The 25,910-nt window shown below is 43.0% G+C and overlaps 2 protein-coding genes across 13 annotated transcripts in view; one reads left to right on the plus strand and one right to left on the minus strand.

Moving 5' to 3' along the window:
- PISD (phosphatidylserine decarboxylase) overlaps positions 1-11,421 on the plus strand; it is a 24,780-nt gene extending 13,359 nt beyond the window's left edge. For 4 of the 7 annotated variants that reach the window (XM_042015182.1, XM_042015184.1, XM_042015183.1 and 1 more), the window contains 7 exons: positions 1,900-2,315; positions 3,937-4,102; positions 6,090-6,326; positions 6,452-6,590; positions 7,324-7,470; positions 8,187-8,347; positions 8,656-11,421. In XM_042015182.1, coding sequence (XP_041871116.1) covers positions 2,119-2,315; positions 3,937-4,102; positions 6,090-6,326; positions 6,452-6,590; positions 7,324-7,470; positions 8,187-8,347; positions 8,656-8,877 — 1,269 coding nt within the window. In that variant the 5' untranslated portion in view covers positions 1,900-2,118 and the 3' untranslated portion in view covers positions 8,878-11,421. The remainder of the gene's footprint in view (positions 1-1,899; positions 2,316-3,936; positions 4,103-6,089; positions 6,327-6,451; positions 6,591-7,323; positions 7,471-8,186; positions 8,348-8,655) is intronic. The other 3 variants (XM_042015181.1, XM_042015187.1, XM_042015186.1) reach the window with 2 other exon arrangements.
- SFI1 (SFI1 centrin binding protein) overlaps positions 7,567-25,910 on the minus strand; it is a 30,580-nt gene continuing 12,236 nt past the window's right edge. For all 6 annotated transcript variants that reach the window (XM_042015165.1, XM_042015164.1, XM_042015167.1 and 3 more), the window contains 23 exons: positions 25,586-25,747; positions 25,112-25,182; positions 24,392-24,484; positions 23,918-24,015; positions 23,548-23,629; positions 22,449-22,627; positions 22,145-22,220; positions 21,280-21,375; positions 20,792-20,868; positions 20,055-20,145; positions 19,464-19,560; positions 18,628-18,788; positions 18,141-18,215; positions 17,771-17,845; positions 17,226-17,402; positions 16,271-16,407; positions 15,245-15,340; positions 14,821-15,064; positions 14,014-14,161; positions 13,110-13,233; positions 12,315-12,417; positions 11,635-11,771; positions 7,567-8,374 (listed from right to left, as the gene is read on the minus strand). In XM_042015165.1, coding sequence (XP_041871099.1) covers positions 11,664-11,771; positions 12,315-12,417; positions 13,110-13,233; positions 14,014-14,161; positions 14,821-15,064; positions 15,245-15,340; positions 16,271-16,407; positions 17,226-17,402; positions 17,771-17,845; positions 18,141-18,215; positions 18,628-18,788; positions 19,464-19,560; positions 20,055-20,145; positions 20,792-20,868; positions 21,280-21,375; positions 22,145-22,220; positions 22,449-22,627; positions 23,548-23,629; positions 23,918-24,015; positions 24,392-24,484; positions 25,112-25,182; positions 25,586-25,747 — 2,570 coding nt within the window. In that variant the 3' untranslated portion in view covers positions 7,567-8,374; positions 11,635-11,663. The remainder of the gene's footprint in view (positions 8,375-11,634; positions 11,772-12,314; positions 12,418-13,109; positions 13,234-14,013; positions 14,162-14,820; positions 15,065-15,244; positions 15,341-16,270; positions 16,408-17,225; positions 17,403-17,770; positions 17,846-18,140; positions 18,216-18,627; positions 18,789-19,463; positions 19,561-20,054; positions 20,146-20,791; positions 20,869-21,279; positions 21,376-22,144; positions 22,221-22,448; positions 22,628-23,547; positions 23,630-23,917; positions 24,016-24,391; positions 24,485-25,111; positions 25,183-25,585; positions 25,748-25,910) is intronic.

A 25,910-nucleotide genomic window follows, 5' to 3' on the forward strand; every position in this document is an offset into this window, starting at 1 on the left:
TAGCACAGGAGGAGGTGGGATAGGGAGCAGGGTTCCCCCCCACAGCTGCAGGAGCTGGCCCTGGCCAGGAGCTACTGAGCTGGGTGCTCTGCTGTTCCTGCCCAGCTCCACCAGTGCCAAATGAACTCACTCCCCACAGTTCTGTGAACACAGGTGTTCAGTGTGAAAAATAATTTTGTCTTGGCCTGATGAAGTTTCTTTTGAAACAATGTTGATTTAGCTTGTTGCTGTTTAAAATTAAGTATTTACTGGTGGTCATTTCTAATGTTCCCAGTGAATGGAGAAGTAGCTCCCCTGTGCTCTTTTCTTTGAATTTTGATAGGATTTTGGCTAACTGCTTTCAGCATTTGACTATACAGATGGCTTTGTTTTTGTTGTGTAGGAGTTTCTTGTGCCAGCCAAAGAAAGACTAAATGATATTTTAAATAGGAAAACAAAAAGAGTTGGCACAAGGTTCAGGGAGGAAGGAGTATGTTTTGAGTGCTTTCAGTCGATCTTAAATTAGCCTTCTTTCAATTAGCTGGATTTTTATTTTTTTTTTTTAAATGCTGTTGTTAAAATTCAGCTTAAACAACATGCACACAGGTCTTGGAACTTCCTGACACACAGAATACCATATAGAAGTTTTCTTCTGAAAAAAAATACTCTAATGTAGGATCTCCAGAGGTGTTTCTAGGGGGTATCTGTAATATTTGGCATTGAAGGCCAGTCAAAACACACAATTACTGCTTGGATAATTTCCTTTTGAGGCCTGACTGGGGTGCCATTAGCTAGTTAATTCTAGCTTTTCCTGCTGGTCCTCCCACTCCTCCTGCCTTATTCCTATTACAATACAAGCCTTTCCTTCTATCAGAGCAGCAGTGCTCTTTTTGATCTGCTCTGTGTGGCACACAGTTTTCATGGTGCTTAGAAGGCTTTGGAAACAAGGAGGGTTTTGATTGATTGTTTTCAGCCCAGACTTAGCAGAAAGCAGAAGTGAAATGGAGCTACTAGAGAGTCAGCCCCAAAATTGTTCTGGGTATTTGGTTTAATCTTGAGGTAAGATGTAGCTATCTGACTTCTGCTTTCTGAACCAGGGCTCCCTTAACAATCCAAACCCAGTCACAGGAGATACAGAAAGTCTATGTTTGAGGTGTGTTCTGTAGAGTTAAAGAGTGAAATTTCTCTGTACATTTAGAATGTTCAGATAGAAACACTGCAGCCTTTGGTCTTTAAAAACAAAACCAGCTTCCTTTACTCCTGTTTTTTATTTTAGTTCTACTGGACATAAAAACTGTGACAGTACCGAGTCACATAATAGGCGCAAAACACTTGTTTTATACCCAGTTCTCAAGCTGGCCCTAAAACTGGCTTATTTTGTATGTATCTAGTTATTTGTAGAAGAATGTCCATTAGGGGAAGGAATGTTCCCCTAAGTGAGTGTTTTGAGATGGAAGGAGAGTTACGGAGATGGATGTTTGTGTCTGGCAAGCGTTGTAAAATAGAAAGATGTTCCTTTCCTTTCTGATTTCTTCTTTACAAGCTGGACAATAAGAGCAGGAAAGGATTTGTGGTGCCCAGCAGTCCAGAACTCTTTTAGGAGCAGCTGCTGCACTGCAGAATTGAAGCTGGGAGTTATCTCCTCCTCCTCTCCGCCCCACTCCTCCTCCCAGCCTTGCATTCAGGCTGGCGCTGAGATGAGTTGTGCGGGGCCAGCTGGCTGCTCCTCTCACTAGTGCATCGCTGCCCAGCAGCCTGGGACAAACTGCAGGGTGTTTTTTGGGGAGTTGGGTTCCAATGGCCACTCGGACTAGCAAGAAGCAAGGACTGCTCATATGGACAGCTCATTTTTATCGTGTGCAGAGTCTGCTTTGTAGTGGGATGTTGAAATGTGACACAATGCCTGTTTGTTTGCAATAGCTGCAACCCTCCTAGCAGAGATTCAAGTGGGAAACAGAGAGGGAATCCAGAGACAAACCAGCGGGGGATTTAGGAACTGTGACGCCGTGTCCTCTCTCCTGTGCCGGAGCAAGCAAAGGAAAGAGAGGTACAGGAAAAAAGACTGAGCCTTGCAACAGCCGTCACCCTGACGATGTGTCAGTCAAACACCCTGCAGGGACCAGAGCTCCACACAGGGAAATGGTGAGATGCTATAAAGCTTTATCTAACCCTCCACCCTCTTGCTACAACCTCCGCAAAGTTAAAATTCATGTCCGGAGGCTGCGTTCAGGGAACGGCGGCAGCAGCAGCTGTGCCGGGGACAAGCACCCACAGCTGGAGAGTCCAGGTCTGGCTGGCTCTGCCGGTGGGACACCGAGTAGGAGAACTCATTTCAGGTACTGTTCAGTATTTTCTGCTTTGCAGGAATGGTCACTGACGCGGGAGGGAGGCTGGGAGGGTTTCTGGGCAGAAGGAGCGGGAGCCATCTGCAAAGCTTTTGTTTGCCCTAATTATTATAAAGCTCCTTATACATTGCTTTGGGAGACAAGGGCATGCTGTTCCATGACAAGGGGAATGGGGAAGCTTTCATTCTTTTCCCTTCTACTCTCTATCACTAGAAGAATGGAAAAATTAGTTGAGGGGCCGCTCTGAAACCAGGCCAAGGCAGTGAGAAGCCCGAGGGCTCCAAAGCAATGCAGCTCTGCAGGGATTGGTCCAGGAGCGACTGCAGTGAAGGGGGGGGAGAGCAGCAGGAGGGGGAGAATGGGACCCAACCCGGCTGCTGGCCCGCCAGCCCTTGCAAGCTGCTGGGTGGTAAGGATGGGAGGGAGAACGTGAAGTGCCCCTTCCTATTCCCATGTTGAGTCAGTCCCACCTCCTGCTGAGAAGCCAGCATTAACTCTGCTGAGACAGGACTTCTGCTCAAGGTTCTTTTTCCCTGTTGCATTATGATGCACAGATTATTCTCTGTTTATTTATTAATTCTTCATGGGAAAGAAGTTGTGTTCACTGCAGAAAAAAAAAATCTCTGAGCCAAAAGGCACCATCTTGCATCCCAAAGTGGTGACAGTTGTACCTGTCTGCCTGATATTCTAATTCTGATCCAACTTGAGGAAAGAATGAGTTGGCAAGAAATTTTCTTTTTAAATTCTCAGCTTCTTTCCATCTTGGAAAGACATCTGCAGTATTTTGTAGTTCCTCCTTCATGTCACAGAATGAGACAGCAAGAAAACAAGCTGTTGGGAGCAGCCAGACTGTGCCACTTGAGTTTGTGTGTGCACATCGCTGTGTCGTGGTTGCCAGAGAACAGTCTCCTAGCCAGGAGTTCAGTCAGTCATTTGAATAGTTTGTCCTCAGGTAGGCAGATTTCCATTTGATAATGGGACCTTGGAAATGCCAGTGGTTTTTTCATTAATAGAAGCCAAAGAATAAATGGGCACCTGAACGGTTTTGCATCCAGACCTCCTGCAAGGCTCTGAACTGAGGCCCTTGATGTCTGTCCTCTGCTAAGAAGCTGAGTGGCTTTTCCCTCTGAGAGTTAGAAGGTCAACTTCTCCTCATGGCCATTTGTGCAAAATGATACCCCTCTCAGTCAGCACATCCATGTAACAAAAAAAATCAGAGATGCAGCTGGTTATGAGACAGAGGAGTTGATTATTGGGCTGTGGAGACTAGATTGTCTTGCAGTAGTAGAAACAGTGGCTTTGTCCAGATGTTCAGAACCATGGGTATTCAGTGAAGGCTTTAAGACCTGAAACTGGTCTTACCTTTAATTTTTGAGGGTGTTACTCATAAAATATGACCTGTTGGTCAGAGGTTTGGACAGAGGACTTCTGTATTTTAGATAAACTGTTCTTTTTTGGGAAGGGGAGGAACTGATCAAAATAAAGGAGTAAAGACTTGTAGTATCAACGATTAAGTAATGTTTAGGAGGAATAACTCACCCCAGCTGTCGGAAGCTGGTGGCTCTGCAGCTGAGATGCCTGACCCTCTGATGCTGTGTATGTAATCTTTCAGGTTGCAATTCCCCCAGCTGGCCCTGAGGCGAAGGTTGGGCCAGCTGAGCTGTATGTCTAGGCCTGCTCTGAAACTCCGTTCTTGGCCTCTGACTATTCTCTATTACCTTCTGCCTTTCGGTGCTCTTAAACCCTTGACCAGAGTGGGATGGAGGCCCATGAGCAGGGTAAGTGTGAGCAGGTCTCTTGTGCACCATGTCTGGGAGCTGTGTGTCCTGGAGGAGCTGGCAGCAGCTGGGGGGAAGAGTTGCTTCATGCAGGACAGCCTGGTGATCACTGGTGTGAAGGCAGAGGTGCAATTCATGCTTCTGTATAGTTTTTACTGTCTGTGGTTAAGTAATGCCTTCACAGACAAGTGACTTTTTCAGGAGCAGAGAATTACTTTGTCCTCTAACAGTCACGGAAAATTAACACAAACTTCTGAAGGAATTCAGTCACCTCACAGTATCAGGGCTAGGACAAGGAAGACCAAACCTCTTGGCAAGTTCCTTTTCCTGGCCACACTGAAATGGTCTCTTGTTTTTTCTTATTTTCACACTGAGAGGGTTTGTTCCTCAAGTTCATTGAGCACTTGTAGTCCAGCATGTCCAAATCATAAGCAAATCTCTGCTCTGACACTGTTGAGAGCAGGCTATGGGATGCCTTGCACATAGTAATTCTCCCCACAAATCATACAATTTCAGAATCCAACAACCAAGTAAGTATTTTGATTGAAAACAGGAACAAAATTGCCATTCTTAAGCCTATTTCACTGAACATCTGTTCTGTTTGATCCCATCAACTTGAAAACCAGGCTCCTTTGAAGAGAAGAGGCTACTAGGAAATACCGCTTTTGACAATTTGTGTGATTTTATAGTTGTATACATTTTCTGTGTTGGTGGAAAACAGCAAAGTTAATTTTAGAAATTAATACAGTATAGGACATGTCAAATAAAATGGCAACACATTTTTTTCATCAGTACTTCAGCTTACATAACATAAGGTACTGTTCATTTAGAAGGTTTTATCTGTTGGTACTTCCTTTCTGAAATATACCTGTATGTACATAGGATGGTGATTTGTAAGTGAAATCTTAATTTGCTGTGTTTGATATGATGGAGCCAGTGTGTGCTTCTGTTTGTATTTATGGCTGTGTTTTGCAAAACTTCACTGTGAAAGATATGATTGAGAACAAATGATGACTCTCACTAAGAAAAAAACCAAGTTTCAGCTGTGAGTTGAATGTAACTGAGCTGTACTGTTCAAAAACAAAGCACCAGTCAGCAGATCACCACTTCCTTTGCAAAACTGGTTTCAGAGTGTGTTCAGTTCCCTTGGTCCATATTCCCCAGCTCCCCCCAGTTACATCATAGCCATGTGAGCTTCCTGGCTGACAGGAAGTACCACAAACTCCAGAAGAGTTGTCTGCTGGAATTATCAACAGAAAGATGTTGTCATCTGTCCACTTACATCAACAGCAGATACCTCTGGCTGGCTTTGTTTCATTTGTTTTCCTTGCTAAAACTTGGGCTTTGGTGCAAGTCCAAAGGTGTATTTCTCCAGAAATAAAGGCACTTTATATTCTTGCAATTAGCAACTCCCATTGTTGTGAGAGAAGGAGTAAGGCTGGTGTAAGTTTATACCTGTGTAGCTGCATCCATGTGGGTACATTTCTTCAATGGTACTTGTCATTAGAGCAGTACAACACACAGTCCTGGGTGTGGAAAACACCCTCAGTAGTAGATGCATCTGATGAGCATGTCATCCAGTCAATTTTCATTTGGTTATTCACAAAAATTTATACATTGGTAATATTAAACCTTTCTGATTAGCATCCTACTAGAATATGTGCAATGTCTCTTTTTTTCTGTAAGCCTCACATTGGGCAGTTTCCAGTAACTTCAGTGTGGAGCTTCAGCCTGCAGGGAGTGGAAATTCTGGCTTCACTATAAAGTTATATTAAGTTTCATCCTGTCTCTTATCTACTCTCAACAGAATGGAGGGAATGAGGATGAAGTGCAGTGTTAATTTTTTGTTGCCTTAAAGGCTACTTGGTGTAACCCATGAATTCAAGGGATGGGTTTGCAGGAACAGTTTGATCCTTCCTGTGTTATGGGGAGAAGTAAGAAAGCCATCAGTGAAGAGAACACTAACATGCTGCAATTCTTCCTTGAGGTTGCCCTGTACAAGTCGGTGCCAACACGGCTGCTCTCACGAGCCTGGGGTCGCCTGAACCAGGTGGAGCTGCCCACGTGGCTGCGGAAGCCTGTGTACAGCCTGTACATCTGGACCTTTGGAGTGAACATGAAGGAGGCAGCTGTGGAGGATCTGCATCACTACAGGAACCTCAGTGAGTTCTTCCGCAGGAAACTGAAACCACAAGTGCGGCCAGTCTGCTGCGTGCATAGTGTGGTGAGTGAAAGGAAGTGAGGGCTTCACCCAGCACTGCCAGCTTCCCTCAGCCCCCAGAGGAATGGCACTGCTTCATAAGGAATTAATGAACTTCTAACTGTTTCAGTTTTTTCTCTTTGCTGTAGATTAGTCCCTCTGATGGAAAGATCCTTAATTTCGGACAGGTAAAAAACTGCGAAGTGGAGCAAGTAAAAGGGGTTACTTATTCTCTGGAATCTTTTTTGGGACCTCGCATCTCCACGGAGGAAATGCATTTTAGTCAGGGTGAGTTCTGTGTCAATTCTGCATTTATTCTGCTCTGCCCTTTCAGTGTTCTCAGCAATCATGAGATTAAGAGAGATGGAAAAAATTAACATTTTCTTGCATTGTCAGGAACAAAAGCAAGTCTGAATTTTGGTTCATTTTATTTGGGGTAACCATGTCGCTGTTCTAGCTCTTCTCTTTTTCTCACCAGTGGCTTTATACAGTCATGCCTGGCTCATTCTGATTATCTGAACTGAGCTGCTTGGTTCCTACATTTAACTCCAAGATCTGTTGCTATACCACAGCTGCAGCACTTTTGCTGTCACACTGAAATGGGCCCAAGCACTCGCTAGCAAAAACTGTATAAGCTACTCCTTAACAAGTGCTCAAGCACTACCCCTCTAATGACTTAGAGGACTCTTAACAAATTCTGTTCTTAAAGGGTAGCTTTAATAAAAATTCTGTTGTACTGGATTTCAGTTTCTGCTCTTTTGGTTAGGGAAGGGCACACTCCAGAAGAAAAATTTTCACTATGATTAAAACAATCCAGGATCTAATTTTGTTGTAAAGGGAAAGGAACACTTGGAAATATTGGATTCCTGGATGAAACGTATGTTTTTGTAGTCTCACCAATCCATGTGGGCTGCATTTATTCCTCTGCTATTGCACTGGCTCTAACATAGACTGTCTGGCTGTGGTAGATGACTTTAGGAGGAATATATTTAACCCCTTCCTTTCCCTGCTTTCTCTGCAGCCCCACCTGGTAACTCTTTTCAGCAACAACTGGTCACAAAGGAGGGGAATGAGCTCTACCACTGTGTAATTTACCTTGCACCAGGGGATTATCACTGCTTCCACTCACCCACAGACTGGACAGTGTCACACCGACGGCATTTCCCAGGTTGGTTTCTGTTCCTAGAAAACAACTGCAGAGCAGCTATGGAGGGAAGCACTGCTATGCGCCACTGCAGAATGAGACACACCAGTGCAGAAGTTGTACAGTAATATGATGGATAATTGTAGAAAAATGATTTGTCACAAACAGTAGTGAGTTTTACAGCTGTACAGTTTATGAGAGCAAATCACATATAAATGGCGAAAACAGTAATGTTGTATTCAAACTGTGTGAGCTCTCTGAAGTACCCTTGATGCATGCTGACCTGATTTGTTCCCAAACACTGTTCATTCCGTTTGCTCTTGAAATACAGATAGTTCTGCATATCACACCAAACAGTAGCTCAAAGTACGGTCTCTGCTCGTGCTTGGCAAAGAAAATGCAACTGAACAGATACACTATTGGAGCTGCTATTGGATGTTTTTGCAGATAACAAAAATATTTTATTCTTGGTATCTAGCAAAAACGTAAGTATTTGGATTTGGTTTCAAATACCATGAGAGAGAGATTGACCTGTCACACATATCCTTCTGTGACCCCTTTGTTTTCACCACAGACTTCTCTTTCATTTGCTCTGCCTGGCACTTGCTTCTCTTCCTACAAATAACTGATACAGTTGTTTACTGGATCAGCCCCAGTTATACTGAAAATACCATCTGAGTGGCATTACAATATTGCTACAAACCAGACAACCTAACCTGAATATTTTCTCACTTCTTCAGGCTCTCTGATGTCTGTGAATCCTGGAGTTGCTCGCTGGATCAAGGAACTGTTCTGCCACAACGAACGGGTTGTCCTTACAGGTGACTGGAAACATGGCTTTTTCTCGTTAACAGCTGTAGGAGCAACAAATGTTGGCTCCATCCGCATCTACTTCGACCAGGTGAGCAGGATCATAGCAGGCACCTTTCTGGTGTTAATGGTTGAGATTGGTGCAGCATAACAAAATTGGAAAAAAAAAAATCTTATTACCCTGAAATTAGAGTGTTTCACAGTACTGATATTCTAAGACTGATTTCAAGAGTGTTGTCGGCAATATAGACTATTTTTTAAAAATTCCTGTTGCACCTTTGAACTGTGAGTTCCTGCGTGGAAAATTGCTGAGAATGTACACTACACAGCTGTATGATGAATGAATACAGAGCACTGAAATCCCCCAGTAAATCCTTCTCTTCTTCCTTCTCTGCACAGGACTTGCACACCAACAGTCCAAGTTACTCTAAAGGTTCCTACAATGACTTCAGCTTCATATCCAACAACAAGGAGGGAATCCCCATGAGGAAAGGGGAACATTTAGGGGAATTTAACTTAGGCTCTACAATCGTACTAATCTTTGAGGCACCCAAGGACTTCAAATTCAACCTCAAAGCTGGACAGAAAATCCGCTTTGGAGAAGCACTGGGCTCTTTATAGAAACTGTCTCATCAAGAAGATTTTCTATACAATGGGACTTTTTCACACCACTGAATGTTTCACTTATCAAGTTTGTATCACTCAGCAGGACCTGGGTGAGCAGAAAAGAAGATGTCACTGCTGCGTTAAACTTGAAAGTATTTGGTCTACATTTACCTGCTGCTGAATGTAGAAATGTAATTGAATGATCATGGATGTATCGGGTACAGCTGCCTTTAAAGATGTTGCCCATGGTGGTTTCTGGCCCACCCTGGGCCTGTAGTCTTTCATGTTCTCCTCTGAGTGTGCCACAGGATAATTACGTTCTTAGAGCCTCTAAATCCCTTTTAAGCCTTCCTAGACAAGTGCAATGGGAAAGGGTGGAGGGTAGAGATTACCTGTATTTAAAGGGACACTGACAGGCTGAGTCAGACCCTGTACCTTGTATCTGCAGTATCTGTTTTTCAGACCTTGAGTAAAGAATATGTTCCCATATTTATTTTATTCTAAGAAACTCTGCCCAAATTCTTAGACAAAGGCAGTCTCTGAATGCATAGAGGGCCAAACAGTGAAACTGGCTGGGGTGACTTCATTGCCCAAACAAAGCAAAATATACAACAGTCAGTCAGTACAATGCATGACACTCATCCCAAGTTTTGTACTGGTAAACAATTTTAGTTCTTTTGTCTAACATTGTCCATTTAAAAATGGACTTTGTACTGTATTTTAAACCTGAAAACAGTGTCTACATTCCAGACAACAGAACTTGTCACGTTGCAATTTTCTTTTTCTTTTTAAAGACAGACAAAGCTCTGTGTTCTCTTCCTAATCCATGGTTTTATTTTGGTATTCCAGGCCTTAAAAGTTTCTGTCTTTATGAGAGACAGTTAACTTTACCTCTTGGATCAAGGAGTTAGAAGACACACGGCCTATTTTTCTTCGGTGATGTGATAGCAACTAAAATATGTTTTTACTTGCTATGTATCTTAATTGTTACTTTGTCACTAAATTCTTGAAGAATTAGTTCCTCTATTACAGGACAGCTTCAGCTACTTCAGGACCAATTTTTATTGCACAGAGTGAAATGCCTTATGCACTGACTGTGTTTAAAATATTTATGGCTCTTTGAAGAAATCCCCTGTTGCTTCCCAGGTGCCAATCTGGCCCTCCCTTGACTGGCAACAATTTCATCTTATTCAAAATATAAATAAAATGCCACACGGGCTCTGACTTCTGCCCTTATACTTAATGGTAGGAATGTGCTGGAGGCTGAAAGCTTTGTGCTGAAGTTTAATCCACTGTAAAATTTTAAAACCTCTTTGTGACTTCACATTAGAAGAGTTAAAATCTAACACCTTGGATCTACTGCGTGTGGCACTGACAAAAACCACTGCCAAAGTGAAGAGAAATTGAGTTTTAAAGCAATGTGTCAGTTGTTTTTTGTGAATAAACCGTTTCAAGTCCCAGCACTCAAACATTTAGAACTGATTTTGCTGTCCAGAGGTTGTTGGAGTGGACACGCTTATGAAACCTGCCTTTGTGCTTTCTGAGAGGTTTCTCATACTACTTCCTTGCTTGAGCTACTTTTCTGCTGCTTCAAGGAGATGACAGGCTTTGGACAGCTCTGACCTCCTGAAGAAACCCTTCTTTGTATTCACTGCAGAAAATAGAATATAATTTTGTTGTACAAATGTCCAGTTTGCCAACTCCTGTGTGCTTAGCTTGTCAACAGGAAGGAGGGGATGATAAAACTGCTTCTAAGTGATGTAGCCCAGCCATGAGTCAGATGAGGGTAGCTGTTTGGGTGACAAGCAGGAGAAAATTCATTTGGCTCCAGGAGTCAGTGTTTCCTCGCTTTACAGAGGGAGGAGTTTGAAAGTTTGAAGTGGCTCTCAGCTACCTATCTTGTTGAACTTCTTGGCATTAGCAAGTTTCCTCCTGAAGCAGTATAGTACCAGATACAAGTCTTTTTAAACCTTTGAGAGTGAGAAAAGAGTAAGGCAGATGTCAGCCCTGAGAGGATAAAGTTATGGTGAGCTTTTTGATTAAACTTCAGTGTCATGTTAACAAGAGAAAGTAAATTTGTTCCAGTGGGTAAGAGAAAAAGACAATCTCTTCCCTCTTTTCCACTGGGGCCTATGATATCCAGACAGAGCCAAAGGAAGTTTAAGCTTTAATTTCTTCCTACTCAGCAGCATCATCCAGAGTATCTGAAGGTCACTATTAGCCTAGTGATGGAGGATGGGTTGCTTGATGTTTGCTTTATTAGAAATCTCAGAAGGAGGAGAGGATTCAGCATGCAAGTGGCTGTTTTTACGATGGTTTTAATACTGTGCAGAGCGAGCTAATAAACCAACATTGCTTGTTAGGCAACACAGCCCAGGAGTGAAAACAAAGTTCCTTGAGGGTACTGATAATGCTGTGAATTTCTCCTCCATGGAGAATCCATTTAATTCAACTGTATCAGTAGCACGGTATTTTTGTATGGCAAAGTGTATGACTTACTGACATGAACTCATTTAATTGTAAACATTTTGAAATAAAAAGTCTTATCTGTGTTGCTTATCTTTGTCGCATGACAAGTAACCTAAACTAGGTATTGGAAGTGCAGCATGAGGTAGATGTAGCTCCAGTTTGGTTTTGATCAGGTAGAGTAATAATAAAAAAAGCAAAATTAATTTAACGTAATTTATCAAATATAAATGCCATACATAGAACTAAGTGAATGGATACATCTCTTCCATCATTCCCTCCTATGAAAGGGGCAAAAAGTCCTACCCCTGAGCTGGGAAGTTGGTTCAGATGTATTACAGATCCAGGGCAAGCTGGATATCTCGCAGGCGGGCAAGCAGGGTCTGCACATGATGTCTCTCAGCTAGCTGTGCTTGGGTGAGAGTATTGATCCTCAGCTTTAACTGAAAGGGAAGACAAGTGCATGAGCATAAACATAAATTTGTACAGTGAGACAGTATTTAGTCTTTTTGACAGCAACAGCTGCTCCAGCAGCTTTTGTATTATCTCACTTGAGGGCCAGTAAGTGACAGATTGAGTGACTCAGGAACAGCTTGGTACTGGCTGGAGTCAGAGGTACCAGTACCCACAGGTGGCTGTGTGAACCTGGGGCCTGACAGCAGTGCAGATGCAGTCTGCACAGAGGGAATTGTCTTGAGAAATTGCAGGAAAAATTTTGAGATTCAGTCTATGAAAGCCTGATCCATAGGTTGGAAATAGCCTCAGAAAGGTCTATTGGAGCAGGAGTTACATTTCTGAATGAACAGGAAGATGCATCTAGACACAGCCTATTCTGCTCCTCAACCCTGACTACAAATTTCACTTCTCTTAGCATTTTACTAACAGCTTACTACACAACTCATCACACCTACCATCAGCCTTTAGGCTAAGTGCATAGCATAGTCATAATCACTTCAGTAGCTTCAATTTAAATGCTGTGTACACACCTGACCCAATTCTTCCTGAACTCCTTGCACACCATCTTGGGCTCCTGCCTGCATGCTCATTTCCAGCCACTGCTGCAGAATCTGTGCCTGCTGTTGACAGCACCTGATAAAACAGATTAGAAAGATTGTTTATCCCAATTAAGAGCTCAACAGTCTAAGCCAACTTAGACTTGCAATTGATACTTGCAATAAGACCCATTTTTTTGTCTCAAAGCAGTCAATGGTTTAAATCTTTTTAAAAAGGGAAAAAAATGGTGGAAAGCAGAGGAATCTGAAAACTCTTGCCTCCATCTCCTGCTTCTAGTCCCTGACTTCTTCCTTTCCTGACAGTTAAATTCCCCTCAAGCCCCATCTTCTTTTAAGCATTTCTATTTTCTTGTTCTAGTAGAGCAGTTATCAAATACCAGCCATATTTAATTTTTTTAATTGAAAGCTGGAAAAGCTCAGCTTTTCACCTCACTCCTCTTGATAAAATAACTAAAAGCTAAATTTCAACTGCTCTGTGCAATTCATTTGTACTGTCTTCCGATTACACCCAGTGATACCTCTGACATGCTTCTCCAAGAGCTGCCAAAGGTATAATTAAACCACTTGGCTGACTACAGAAGTAATTATGCACCTACTCTCTTTCACCTGAAGTGAACTCGAAAGGAGAAAATAAAAATCTCTGGAACTTTTCTGTTTCATTCACAGTTCTACTGTGAACAGACCAATTATTTTCAGAGCAGATACACAGAAAAAGCACAACAGTTGACAACACAAAGAAAGGCTGGCTAAAGGGGCATTGCAACATACTTGAGTTCTTGCTTCCTGCTGTAGTAGTACTGCATCTGCTGCTGGATATGTCGGAGTTCAACTTCCACCTTTCTCTGCAACACCATTTCTTCTCTGGAACTGTGCTCCCTCTTTTCCCCTTCAGCTGAAGGGAAAATACAAGGCACAAGCAATGGAGGTAGAACAGACATCAACTCTTTCTTTGATAAGAAGGAAAAGAAATTATTTCTAATGACAGGAAAAATTGAACCCTCCCAAGTCTTTTTCACACGTTTTGTTACCCTGTGACATGTACCTGTTGACCCTAAAGGATCAGGTACAGTGAGAGGGCAGGAATTCTGACAGCAGTACAAACTCTGAAGACTCTGAACACACAAAAGATAAGAAATGCTTCGGTGGATGGTTTTAGTACTACAGATACTGTTTTGGCCTGTTCAGGATTTCATCTTTTACATTTAGTCTAGAAGTAATTAAGTACAGTCTAGTCCTGCAAAACACATTTCTTGCTCTGATGTCATTAAAACACCACAGTGAGAGGTGCTTAGACACCATCTGTCCCCCTTACAGCTATACTGTAAGTACAGGGAAATCTCAGAGAGCCTTACTGGGTGAACTCTTCCCTCCTGAACTAAGTTCTGTTGTACGTAAGAACACCCCAGCACCTGAGCACATTCTTGCTGAAAGAAGCTGGCCCCAAGCAGTTCCCATCCTTCAATACCTAGAGCAGGGCTTTAGCCCCCAGACTCAGCAGAATCCATACAACTGCATTTACCATCCCAGAAAAGAATACTGATATCCTTTACCTCCTGATGCTGGCACACAAGATTGCCCTGTCTCCCACACATTTTTGTGGCAGTGACTTGCAGTCTCATACAGATTAGAGAGGAGGATGAGCAACTGCTACAGTTCAGATCTGAGGACCTACCTGCAGTCTGGTGACTCCCTTTTCCCACCAAGTTTTCAGGTGACAGCAAATGTGGCTGCAAATTTGGTTGCAACTTCTTCTCCACAGAATTCTGTTGAGAGTCTTGGGAATGGGCTCTTTTGTGACCATTCACAGGCTGACCTCCTCTCTAGAAGGCCAGAATGGTATCAGGTTTTTCCTCAAAGGGTTTTTCTTCAGTAAGCCCTACAAGTAGCATGTGCCTGACCGACTACTCCCACTCAGACAACTCCTGTAGGTGCTGAGCCCCTCTCATAAAATCCCACAGAAGAAGCGAGCTTAAAAGATGGACTCTTTGATTTCCAGCATGGAGATATTTCTAAAACTTCCCATTCTGTGTGGAAAAAGGAGTTGAAAATGAAGCACCTACTTGCAGGTTAAGTGAATTTCATTTTTTTTGAGGCTCTCAGACACACCCACTGCTCCTAAATTTAGTTTCTCTTAAATCCCTGCAATCTGGACAGCAAACTGTAACTGCTCTGAACTCTGAAGAGGCAGCACCCTCACGTCACTTGCTAAGAAAAGATCTGGCTAGGAAGACCACCAGGAAAAAGGCATGAAATACAGTACAACACACATGTGGATTGGTTCAGACTAGGGGTAAACAGTTCTTGGGCATTCAAAGGCAGTTCACTTGGTCAGCTTTAAAGATGACAGCTAGAACAAGTAAAAAACAGCTCAATATCCAGGTGGGCAGTTCAGAAGAACCACAAAACAGCAATAAGCAAAAGGCCTGCTGACAGCAGCCCAATACACACACACTAATTGTTCCTTCAGCAATACACTCACCTTTTCTGAGCCAGCTTTCATTTGGGACATGAAAGATGCATGAGACCATAGCTCTGGCCCCTGCCCAGCACAGTGCATGTCCTGTGTCCACAGGGGGAGAGAGGGGAGAGCAGCACAAGTGAGAGAGGGATGGGGATGAGATAGACATTTACAGGTACTTTCTTCCATGTGAGGTGTCAGCATTAAGTTCCCAGTCTGTGCAGAACATTTATTCACACATGTTTGCTGAAAGGGTACCTCTGACCTGTACAGGAAGAAGGATAAGGTCACTATACATTGCAACCTGTTGGTCTTGTCCTTTGCAGTCAGTGCAAAAAAAGGGGAGACTCTTGTCATTCCCTTGCATACAGCTCTCCAATTAGCTGCTCTACTATGCCCACTCTAAATCACCCTCTTTCCTTTACTTTTATAAGTGATTTTCTACCTAGTAAAAGGAGGTCCCAGCAGTCCCTTGCTTTCTAGAGACTCCAGAGGAAACTCAGGCTTCCGTGGTGGTAACCTGGCTTGTTGAATAGCATTTCTGAAAAGTACAACAGAACAAAGAATGCCCCAGACTTATGAGTGTTGTAAATTGGCGTAAGCTGGCATTGCAGCTAAAGAAACAGTACTGTTTCATCATTCATCCCTTCTCTGCAACATTCTCCTTGCATGCAATAATGATTCTTAAAGATTACATTTCAGTGTGTATCAATGTGAGAATCTAGTTCACTATGGTTGTGCCAACACGAAGAGTGGTAGAAGTGACATAACTGAACAGAGCAGAAACTCTTCTTCTGGCAGCATAAACTTGCTTGAAGTAATGTGAAGTTACCATCTTATTTCCCTGTAGGCTTCCTGTCCTGCACTGAGAAGCTTCATAGACAATTCTTCCTTGCAACTGCCCCATGATCAATAGGTATTTTTTTAAGGAATAGCTTCCCCAGGGAAAAGAAAGAAGCAAGAATAAAGTTCAGCTTCTGTACACCAGGATCTTGATGTTTATCATTTCATCAGATGACTACAGTGAAAAAAACAAGAGCTTCAGTGACACTAGGTCACTTGGGCAAGATAAGCTCTCCTGATGACCAAAGTCCCATCAAAGGTATCTTTCAAACATTTCTCTATATAACTGTTCCTATGACAAATGGCCAGTGCTCCACAAATTCAATTGTACCTTGAGAAACACAAAGTGGAAGGTCTATAAGCTGAGCTGGTTCTACCTGTCACTGGCAAGTACAGTCATAAATACCTTCACTATGTGTGGGCTGATGCTTGCATTACACAGCAGCTTTTGTGTAACTCTGTACCACCAGCCACATGATGCAGAGTCAGTTAAGGAGAATGCATAGAACTAAGTCATCAATGAGAGAACTTAGATACACAAAAATGAGACACATGTAGATAGATTACATATATGCAAAGTTACATATATGCCAGAGAAACAGGGGAGGGACTGGAAATTTACACTCACAGGCCACAGAGAACTGAGCCCCAATCAGCAGGGTGAAGTGGTAGATGTCTGCATTTTGAAGGCCATGGCTCTTCCTCTGATGAATGTCCTCTTGTCTCAGGACTAACATCAGGCCTTTTCAATGTCACTTGCTTCTTCTGAGGTGGCAAAAAAGACAAAGGCTTATTTAATTTCTGGGAGAAAGCCTTCTGTTTCTACAGCATGGCACAACAATACACTGACTGGTGAAGACTGTAGGCTGCCTGCCAACACAATGAATCTGATGAGCATCTGATGGCTGAGAGCAGGAAGTACCGTATCACCCAGGGAGAAGGAACCGAGATTTCTGATGCCCTCACAGCCATACCAGCTCTCTAAACTGAATCAAGAGGTCCACTGTGGTAACATTTTGGGTGAGGAAAATTAACTGGGTACTTCTGCACCAAGGCAAGCTGCACATTAGCAAATGGAACAACTGGTATCTTGAAAACACGGAAAAGAGCTGGGAACGCTGCCCAGAAGCAGGAAGAGAGCAGTCAATACAGGCATCCTTTTCACGCACAGGGCTGGGTTGATACTCAAAGGCAGAAGTGACACAAGCCCACATATGAAGGTATAAGCACTGCTAAAGCTAAGACAGGATCAGATGTAGACTCTAATGCTTCATTCTAGCACAAAATTTAGAGATCTGACCCACATGCAAAGGTTTCAATCACGAATATTGTCTACGGCAGGAATTGGCCAGTTTTGAAATAGTTTCATTAAGAAAGGTTCCCAATGAGTCTGAAGTGCTCTAGTCTCAGCTGAATGAAATGCCTTGAACCAGAGATAGAAGTGTATGTAGGATCTAAAAACAGCTGGGATGTGGAGCTCCAAGATACATACATGCACATACACACAAACACACACCCCACACACAGAGCAGAGACCAGAGCAGCCCAGTTCTGGATATGTATCTGAGCAATCACTCTTTCACCTCCAGCTGGTGCCGGGTGTGGAGCTGACCCTGAAGCTGTTTGATGCCAGCAGTGTTTCTCAAGGCACGGGTTGCATCTTCTCTCAAAGGAGTTGTGTGGTGAACTCCTGTGACATTTTCAATGCCATCTTTCTTCTCCTGCTGCCCTTTTGCAAACCTGAGCCAAGCATCAAATGCCTAAAACAGAACAATGAGAGCTGCAAGCATTATACAGACAGGTTCCAGGCCAGGGACTCTCCCTGCAGACAGCAACCCTCCCTTACAATGGATAGGAATAGGCAGAGCTACATCAACAGCAGGACACTGCCACAATGACAGAGGGACAGAGATTTACATCAGCTGAGGCCAGATGGGGAAACGTGTGCATTTTCTAATCAGTTAAGAAATTTTAGGGAGTTTTCCAGCATCCCAAAATAACATACAGCATCCCAAAGAGGAAAGGAAACAGACATTCAGTGTGCACTCTGCTGACTGCACTCAAATCTGCACATGATCTGTACATCTGCAAACTCACTTGCCTGCCCCTGCCCTGCACACCCCCTTACCTTCCTCTGCACTGAAAGGGACCAGTGCCACAGTGCTTGCACTGTCTTCTGCTTTTCCCATTGCTGCTGCAACAGCTATTAGGGGAAAAAAATGCACAGCAACCAGGTTAGGAGTTGACATACCCAACACCAGCCAAATACCCAACACCAGCCAAAGCATCAAGCAAGGAGGAAGTGATGGTAGACCCAGAGCAGAAAAACCTACTCAGTTCACCCAGTCTATGGCAAGGTGTCCCTTGTGCTAGCTGAACCAAAAAATCCTGAAAATGTTTAAACAAAGTTTTCTTGGTCCTTGTATAAATGGAACATGAAGGAGAAGGGAGAATGACTAGCAAGGAGCCAGGTATCTACCCAGGGGAAAATTCCTTACCCGAGCTTTCCAGCAAGAGAAGGAAGCAGAGCAAAGTCTATGAGTCATTAGTTCATCTCCCCTTCTCTGCAGCAGCTGCAAGGCAACCAAAAGATTGAGTCACTTGCAGACAAACCCCATTTATCTGAGCCAAATGCTATTAGAACAGCTACCCAACAGCTTTTATCACCCTCCCTTTGCTCTGTTGAGGCCACCCCCAATACCCAAGTGCCCTACAATGTAACCCCATTTGCAGGTATCTATAAGCCCAGCAAGGATTTCATTCGCAGTATATGGTCCCATCCTGGCAAGCTCGGGTTGTCTGGTTAACTCTGTTACTTCTATCCATTTCTTCAGGCAAGACACAGCCATGCTCCTTCCCCCTCACTACACAAAACTGTCATGCTCCTTCTCAGCCAAGACTGCCATTCCCTTCATCAGGGAACACAGCGTGTTCCTCCACACCCGTAACTTCCCACAGGCTGAGGAGGTTGCTGATCATTCTCACCTTTTTCCCAAGGCATTTCTGATGATAATTTTTCCATTTCACCAGGTACTTCTGGAGCAAGTGCTGCTGGTGGTGCTGTGCTGCCCTATGGTGCTGAGCCTTCAGCATCAGAGACTCCCTTGTTAATTCCTTCCAGTGAAGAAACAGGGTCTGTAAATACACTGTTAGGGGAAGATAAATTAACCCATGTACCAAAAGAAGACTATTAATCTCAGAGTATCAAGTGATCAGCTACTCTTCCAGACTGTTTCAGCAACACTTAACTTGGACAACACTCAGCACTGAGAGTATTCAGTATAGGACAATTGTGAAACACTACATGTAACAGACGGGGACCTGTGACTTGCAAGTCTTCCCTGTTGCCACTGACATTCTTTGTAACCTTTAGGAAATCATATGCCCTCTGTGCTTCAGAGTCCTCATGTCAAGAATGTACCATGGTGCCATGAAAATGCTTGCAGAGTTTGAGGGTCTTTCAGTATGAATTATTAGAGAATGACTAAAGCAGTAATTGGTAAGACTACTTGCACTGCCCTCAAAAGAGATGTCCGAGGTTCTCAAAATTAGTAATGGAAAATTCCTTTGAAGAAGGAAGCGTTAGCATTCCTTATATAGTACAAGGAACAAACAGAGAAGCAGAATTCAGCAGATCACTGGAGTCCCAACTCACTCTCCATTCTCTGGGGACATCCTTTGTAAGCCAACAGACCATCCAGTCACTTCATCTGTACAGATGACACAACAGACTGCCCTTGGCTCATACACAGGCAACAAGGTCTTTTGAGAGTTCAACATCTACATCAGTTCACATCAGTTCAACATCTACATCAGCTCACCTATATCCAAATGTTTTCTGGCCTCCACCACAGCTGTCACCTTCAGATGGCGGTGACACGCTCCTAGCCAGGCAGTGTCTCTCCACTGCAGCAGCACCTGAAGATACAATGTGAACAGGAGATGGGACACAGACTGGCACTGCAATGGAAGGGGACACAATGCACTCCCCCCATCGATGGTAACATAACCACTTCCACCTCATTTTTCATATAAGGCTCAGCAGGACAGTAAGAATTTCCTACAAATTAAATACTTCTGTATTTCAGAGGGTCCCCTTGGCTTTTTTCAAGGTGTTCCTCTCTTGCATCCATCCCCTCCCTGCCCCACCTCACCAATACTACTATGCTGTATCATACTACTGGTCTTCTCTTCCTTCTAAGAAATGAGAAGAAGGAGGAAGAGAAAAAGCCATGAGCTTACAGAGACAAGTTTCAGAGACACCTGTAAAAACAAGATGAGACTCCCACTTTGCAGATCTCTCTTAGTAGTGGCTCTTAGATTAAGTTTTTGGTCCTTCTAATTGTATTACCTGACCCCTGCCTGAATCAGCACCTGTACTGAGACCTTGGCACCTGCTGTACAGATCCTACCTTTGACAGGATTGCTCTCCTGTAGTGCTCATCTGCCTTAGATTCATGTATAAGAGCAAGGGCATTTTCTCTCCAGGTACACAGCACCTGTCTGAAGGCAAAAATACACACAAAATTTAAAAACAAACAAACCCATTAAGAATGATTCTCACTTGTTCATTTGGCACTTTCCTACTCACAGAGGAACCAAAACCAGCTGCATCTATAAACTCAGTCATGCAAATCAACTTCTGCCCCTTCAGGTCTCTGCTGAAGATAAGGCAGGGCAAAACACAACACACTCTGTAATACAGCAGCTTCAGCTGAGCCAATCAGGCTCTGCAAGTGACTCAAGCTGTATAGCATTAAAACAAATAAGGTAATTAAAGTAAAGTAACTACAACCAACGCCATGTGGTAGTATCTTTAATCACTCTCCTCACTGTAATGCAAGAGAAGCCTCTGCATCGTCCAGGCTGCTTTAATACCATAACAAATAGGGAATGATGCAGTTTGCTGTCTGTTGACTCTCACAGGACTAAACAGAGATTTAAAAAATATTCAAGCAAAACAGATAGCAAACAGGAAGACATTGTTTTCTTTTAACTAGATGACCTGCATGCAAAGAAACAGCAATGCATGGCAGAGTCAACTCCCAGCACTGAACATTCAAAAAGTTACAAAGGTGGCAGTGAAAGAAAGTAATTAATTTGACTGCAGTGCAGTCCCTCCTCTCATGCTGCCTAGGAAAAGGCTCACCGCAGCAGCAGTCGAGTGTGCTGTTTCTCCTTCTCAGTTACTTGATACAGAATACACTGTACGTTTTCTTGGTAAATCTGAAAAAGAAATAGTACTGAGAGGTAAATTTACCTCAACACCTGTGAGGAGAGGCAACATCTAGGAACTCTTAGTAGCAGCTCATACGTAGCACTGGCAGTAGAGTACAGGGGGAAAAAATACAGCTACTGAAAGCAAATGCTGCTTCTCTGTGACAAGCAATCATTACACAACAGTTAATGCTAGCTATGATTATACCATTCATCAGTGCTACAAGATTACCTTGGTTATTCTGCTCCAAAAAGTAATGCTAGAGCTCAGACAGCCATACATACACAAGCCTCCATTCTACCCTGCACACGCGGTGTGTATGTGCCTCGAGTGAAGCAGTGTGGCAGCTCTTCAGCTCTCACTGAAACACTACAGCACATGCAGACAAGTGCCCCAAAGAAAAGGCTGTTCCATCCTACCTTCCAAGACGCCAAAGTCTTGCCCAGTAATGTGTGTTGATAGTGCAGGTCTGCTTGCACCAACTTCCTCCATTTCTCACGCTGATGTCCCACATACTATAAGAGGGAAGTGGAAGAAACCCAAAAGATACGTACCCATGAAGGACGGAAAACAGGTAATGGCAGAGACAGGAGGGAAAAGGACCATTCCCAGTCTCTGGAGAAACATCAATTCTTCACCTTGCTGTAACAGGTTTTCACTCAAACTGGTGCTGCACTCTGCTATTTCCCCAAAAGGCCTAGGTGAGGCGCTTTTTTCCCTGCCCTTTGTAGGAATTCTCTTGAAGACTAATGCAATCCATTTAAGTTAACAGGTCTGCACCAACCTAGCAGCTCCAACTATAAAATTTCTCACAGATTCTCAAGACATGATGCAAGGTACATCTAGTACCTCGTATCATGGTAAGGAAAAGGCCTAGCATGAAAGTACTCTGTGACAGTGTTTGCTACAACCTGTACACAAATACAAACCATACACAAAGGCCTGGCTGCAAACTTCTAACTTAACTCAAGTTTTGAGAAGGACACACCCAGTACTGGCTAGGGACAATTTCATCACACTAACTCTGGTTACGTTCCCAGGTACATCTAAACTATATTCCCATTCTCAGCATATCTAGATGCACAAACAAAAAGAATTCCCTGTCCTCCCTACACAGTTCCTGTTCCACCCACAGTGAACTGGTTTTATCCACCTGAAAAGGGAGAAGAACTTAGGAATGACTAGTGTTTAAAATAAACAAGTTAACTTCTAGCCATATGGGTACAAGGAATTCAAACATAACAGAAAGAATTCACAGTCTTCCCCATCTGTTAACTCTCTCACCTCTCTCCACTTGTTCCAAGTCTGCTGCAGACACTTTGAACAGTGAAATTTTAAAGCTTCTGTCTCCTTGAGCCTCCTATGAGAAAAATAATTATTTGGCCTACAATGCAATCCATGTTACTGAACACTTCTAGCACAGACTTGAGTGTGCATTTGTTATTTTTAGTAATTCATTTACTGGAAGACAACTTAGTAGATTCCACAGCACAAAAAAGGCGTGAGCACCATTGTGAATTAAATGCTCTTTGTCCAAAGTAAGCTGCCACAGGGCCAATCCAAATCATTGTTTGAAAAAAATTCTTACTCTGTTTCTCTCGCCTGAGTCTTTTGCTTCCACAAACTGAAGGCCTTTAGCAGCAGCTGGTTACTGTAGTGATCTCTTGCACGAACCAAGCCCTCCTGCTCCTCCAAACGTGCAGTTGTTCTCCTACGCCAGCAGCACCAGAAACAGTGCAAGAGCTGCCTTTCGAAATGAAGGACAGCCTGAAATGGACGGAAGACGGCAATGAATGCACAGCACAGGCCAGCTACAAACAACAGAAAACAACTCCTTAAAGATGACATGCACAGAACTGTCCAATGTTTGTTTTTTCTGAGGTTGAACAGCAATGGACATGCCATCAAAGCCCCTTTGCTGTGAAGTTATGTGATGTGCTCTGCAGGCAGCTGTGTACATATGGACGGAGGAGCTGTTAACAAAAACCAGCAGGCCAAAGAGAGGAAAAACACAAATTGATAAAATAACGTGAAGGACTCCTAAGAACCAGTAAGTTTCAGAAACCAGTCCTGTTGAATTTACAAGAACCGATAATCTCACACCACCAAGGGTGAGCCATATCTGCACAAGGACACCCACATGTGCTACTGTCAACTTGGAGTTATGTAACAGACCATAAAAAAGGCCACTGTGGATGCTACATGTAAAGACTCCAGGACTATATACATATATATACACACATCCCCCTTAGAAAATGAAGGGCCCTGGAAAAAACTTAATTGACACCTACCTAAAAGCAGCTAATTTGTCAGTACAACCCTGCACTTCTTAAATAGGCTGGGGTTGGCCCTTTAGTATTATTATTATTTCAACAAAGTAACTATGAGACAGTGTGTGAGAAAAGAGAGAGAGCACACACACATTTACAGGGTGATGGAATAAGTGAATGAACTATGTGAATGACTATCCTCTAACAATAACTTGATTCTATTACTAACAAACTGCTTAACTTAAAAAAGGTGATCAGTAAATATTGGTTGTAATCTGTTTCCCCAGACTTGATCCCTCACCAAGGAAAAGGGAATTTACAACAGCCAAGTTCATCTCATGCTAACTCATATTCACAGACAGTGACTATGAAATCATCCCCTCTATTTCCTAAGCAAGGTACAAAAGTTACATTTACCCTCTTCTCTCTCATTCGATATTCTTGCAGCTTGCAGGCCTTCAGCAGCCATGTGTCAAATACCTGTCTCATCAACACCCTCCTGGGCAAGCAAAAAGGGAGAATGTCAGCACAGGAGAGAGTTCCTTCAGAAAACATACTGATTTTAGGAATTTCAACTGGCTAAATGAGCCTCAGAGCTAGGCTTAACCAATCTCCCTCTTACATTCCACAGAGAAGTAGGAAATGTAAATTGTTCATTACTCACAGAAAAAGTCAGAGCAATTGTCATCAGGTCATGCCCCCAAAGGTATTACCCTACTTTAGAAGAGAATCAAAGGCCCACAGATTCCACATTTGTACGAGTCTGTATTAATATTTCTCTGCATACCTATAACGGGCATGAGCCACTGATGTTAAGGCTTGCTGCTGTTCTTCCTCCTTCTCTTCCAAACGGGACTTCCAATGGTTCCAGTACTTCTGCAGCACCTGAAATAAAACAAGAAAGACACAAAACCCCTCAAAGATACCAAGTGAGGAGAAGAATGCAAAGAAATAAATTATTAAAGTCCTACTGAAACTGCATACGGCAATGGTTGCCTCCTGCACTGCTTCATATACCAAACTTCATAACCTCCAACAAGTTTTTCTGGTAAAAGAAAAAATCCACCATAAACACAGGAAACAAAAAACTAAAATAACATATCTAAGAGTGCCAGTTGACTCATACAGGAGATTTTCTGCGGCTATTAGTATTTAAGTACAAAGCTACTGCTGTAATAAAAAAGTAATACTTTGTAGGTGACAGTGGAAGTCAATAGGACAGCTCAAGACAAACTAACACAAGAACCAAAGTCAAACCCACTGTAACTCGATGCTGACGGGACGACAGATTTGTTCTCATTTGCTGAAGATGAGTGTCCAGGACATTCTGCCGAAGACCCTTAAAGCCAAGTTCCTGTAACAACAAGAAATAAACATAACTTTCATGTGTAGTCCAAATCAGGTAATTTAGACTGGTCTAGAATCCTAGAATCCCTTGAGTGGGGGCAGAACATGGTAAATAGAATTATGAGAGCATCCTGCTTCAAATCACTAATCATCCTGCTCTTATAATCACTAATGTTTTCACTCCAGGATCCAAACCAGTATATTGGTATTCTTTTAATGATCAGTACTGATTCAACCTCAAAAATAGTTCCGTTCCAAAAAGCTGGAGGCTTGGTTGTGCCCACCTTTCAGACAGCCTTCAGGGATTTAGTATTTCTTTAAAAAACCCCTAAAACCTAAACAAAACCCCAAAACACTCAACCACTCACACATGCAGTAAGCTATCTTTGGTCTCATGTGAAAAGCAGCATGCACACATTACTGCAGAGAAGAAAAAGTAATTCTTCTTCCCAATTGGAAGAACAGCTGTTCTGGACAGCAGCACAGTTTCCCCACTTGGATTCAACTGGCAGATTCCAGAATAGTTGAAATTTAGAAACCTGGTGTATCTCCCACTTAACACCCACACACCACTGGTCAGTATTACAGAGACCCTCCACAGCCCCTGCCACCCACCACATAACAGTGCTCTTACCAACAGGTGACACTTGTAGTGCTTTTCAGCCAGCTCACATTGCTGAGCCTCTTCCACACACAGCACAACATCTGTCACTGAGTTAAAGTATCTTTTACACAGAAACCACCTTTTCCCACACAGGGGCACTACATCTCCATCTAAATTTGCTTCAATGTTTGAATTTCCAGTGCCGTTATCTGCAGAAGTTTCGACTACAGTCAAACTTTTAGATTCTGCTGGCTTATCACAATATATTTCTGATTCACTCAAAAATAACAATCATAAATTATCTTCTGCAGGCTCTTAGCTGCTAATATACTGTAATTACAACAGTTTAATGATTAGTTAGTATGGCATTACATACACCTATCTAATGACAACGTTTGCTGTCACCCGCGCTACTGCACAACATTCCTACTTATTAACTGGATCTTTCCCCTGCGGGGATGCTTCTAACTTGTCTTTGCTAGGGACCAAACACAGATTGGATACAATGCTTCCAGTGTGCAAAGACTCTCCATAAGGCAATCCTTGCTGCTTGTTTTTCCAGGTCCCTTTGGTGAGCATGCATTCTTCTCCTGCACTCCCACAACTGCTGCCAATCAGAGAAGCACCTCCGGAGCATCCTGCTTCGGCAAAACTCTTGGGCCAGCTCTAGGAGACAAACACAAATCACTCATGGCTTGTTCTGTCCTAGGCTCATTCGTGTCAGATGAGATCCTAGCATCTGAGCCACTGGTTCCGAAGTGGCATGAGCTCTAACACTGAAAAATGGTTACAAGAATTCACACTAATGCTCAGCTACAGATCATACGCT

This window comes from Corvus kubaryi, unplaced genomic scaffold, assembly GCF_017639235.1.
Source record: "Corvus kubaryi isolate FWS band 111438036 unplaced genomic scaffold, C.kubaryi_AGA036_p1.0 split3-37173, whole genome shotgun sequence".
In the NCBI taxonomy this organism is placed as follows: domain Eukaryota; kingdom Metazoa; phylum Chordata; class Aves; order Passeriformes; family Corvidae; genus Corvus; species Corvus kubaryi.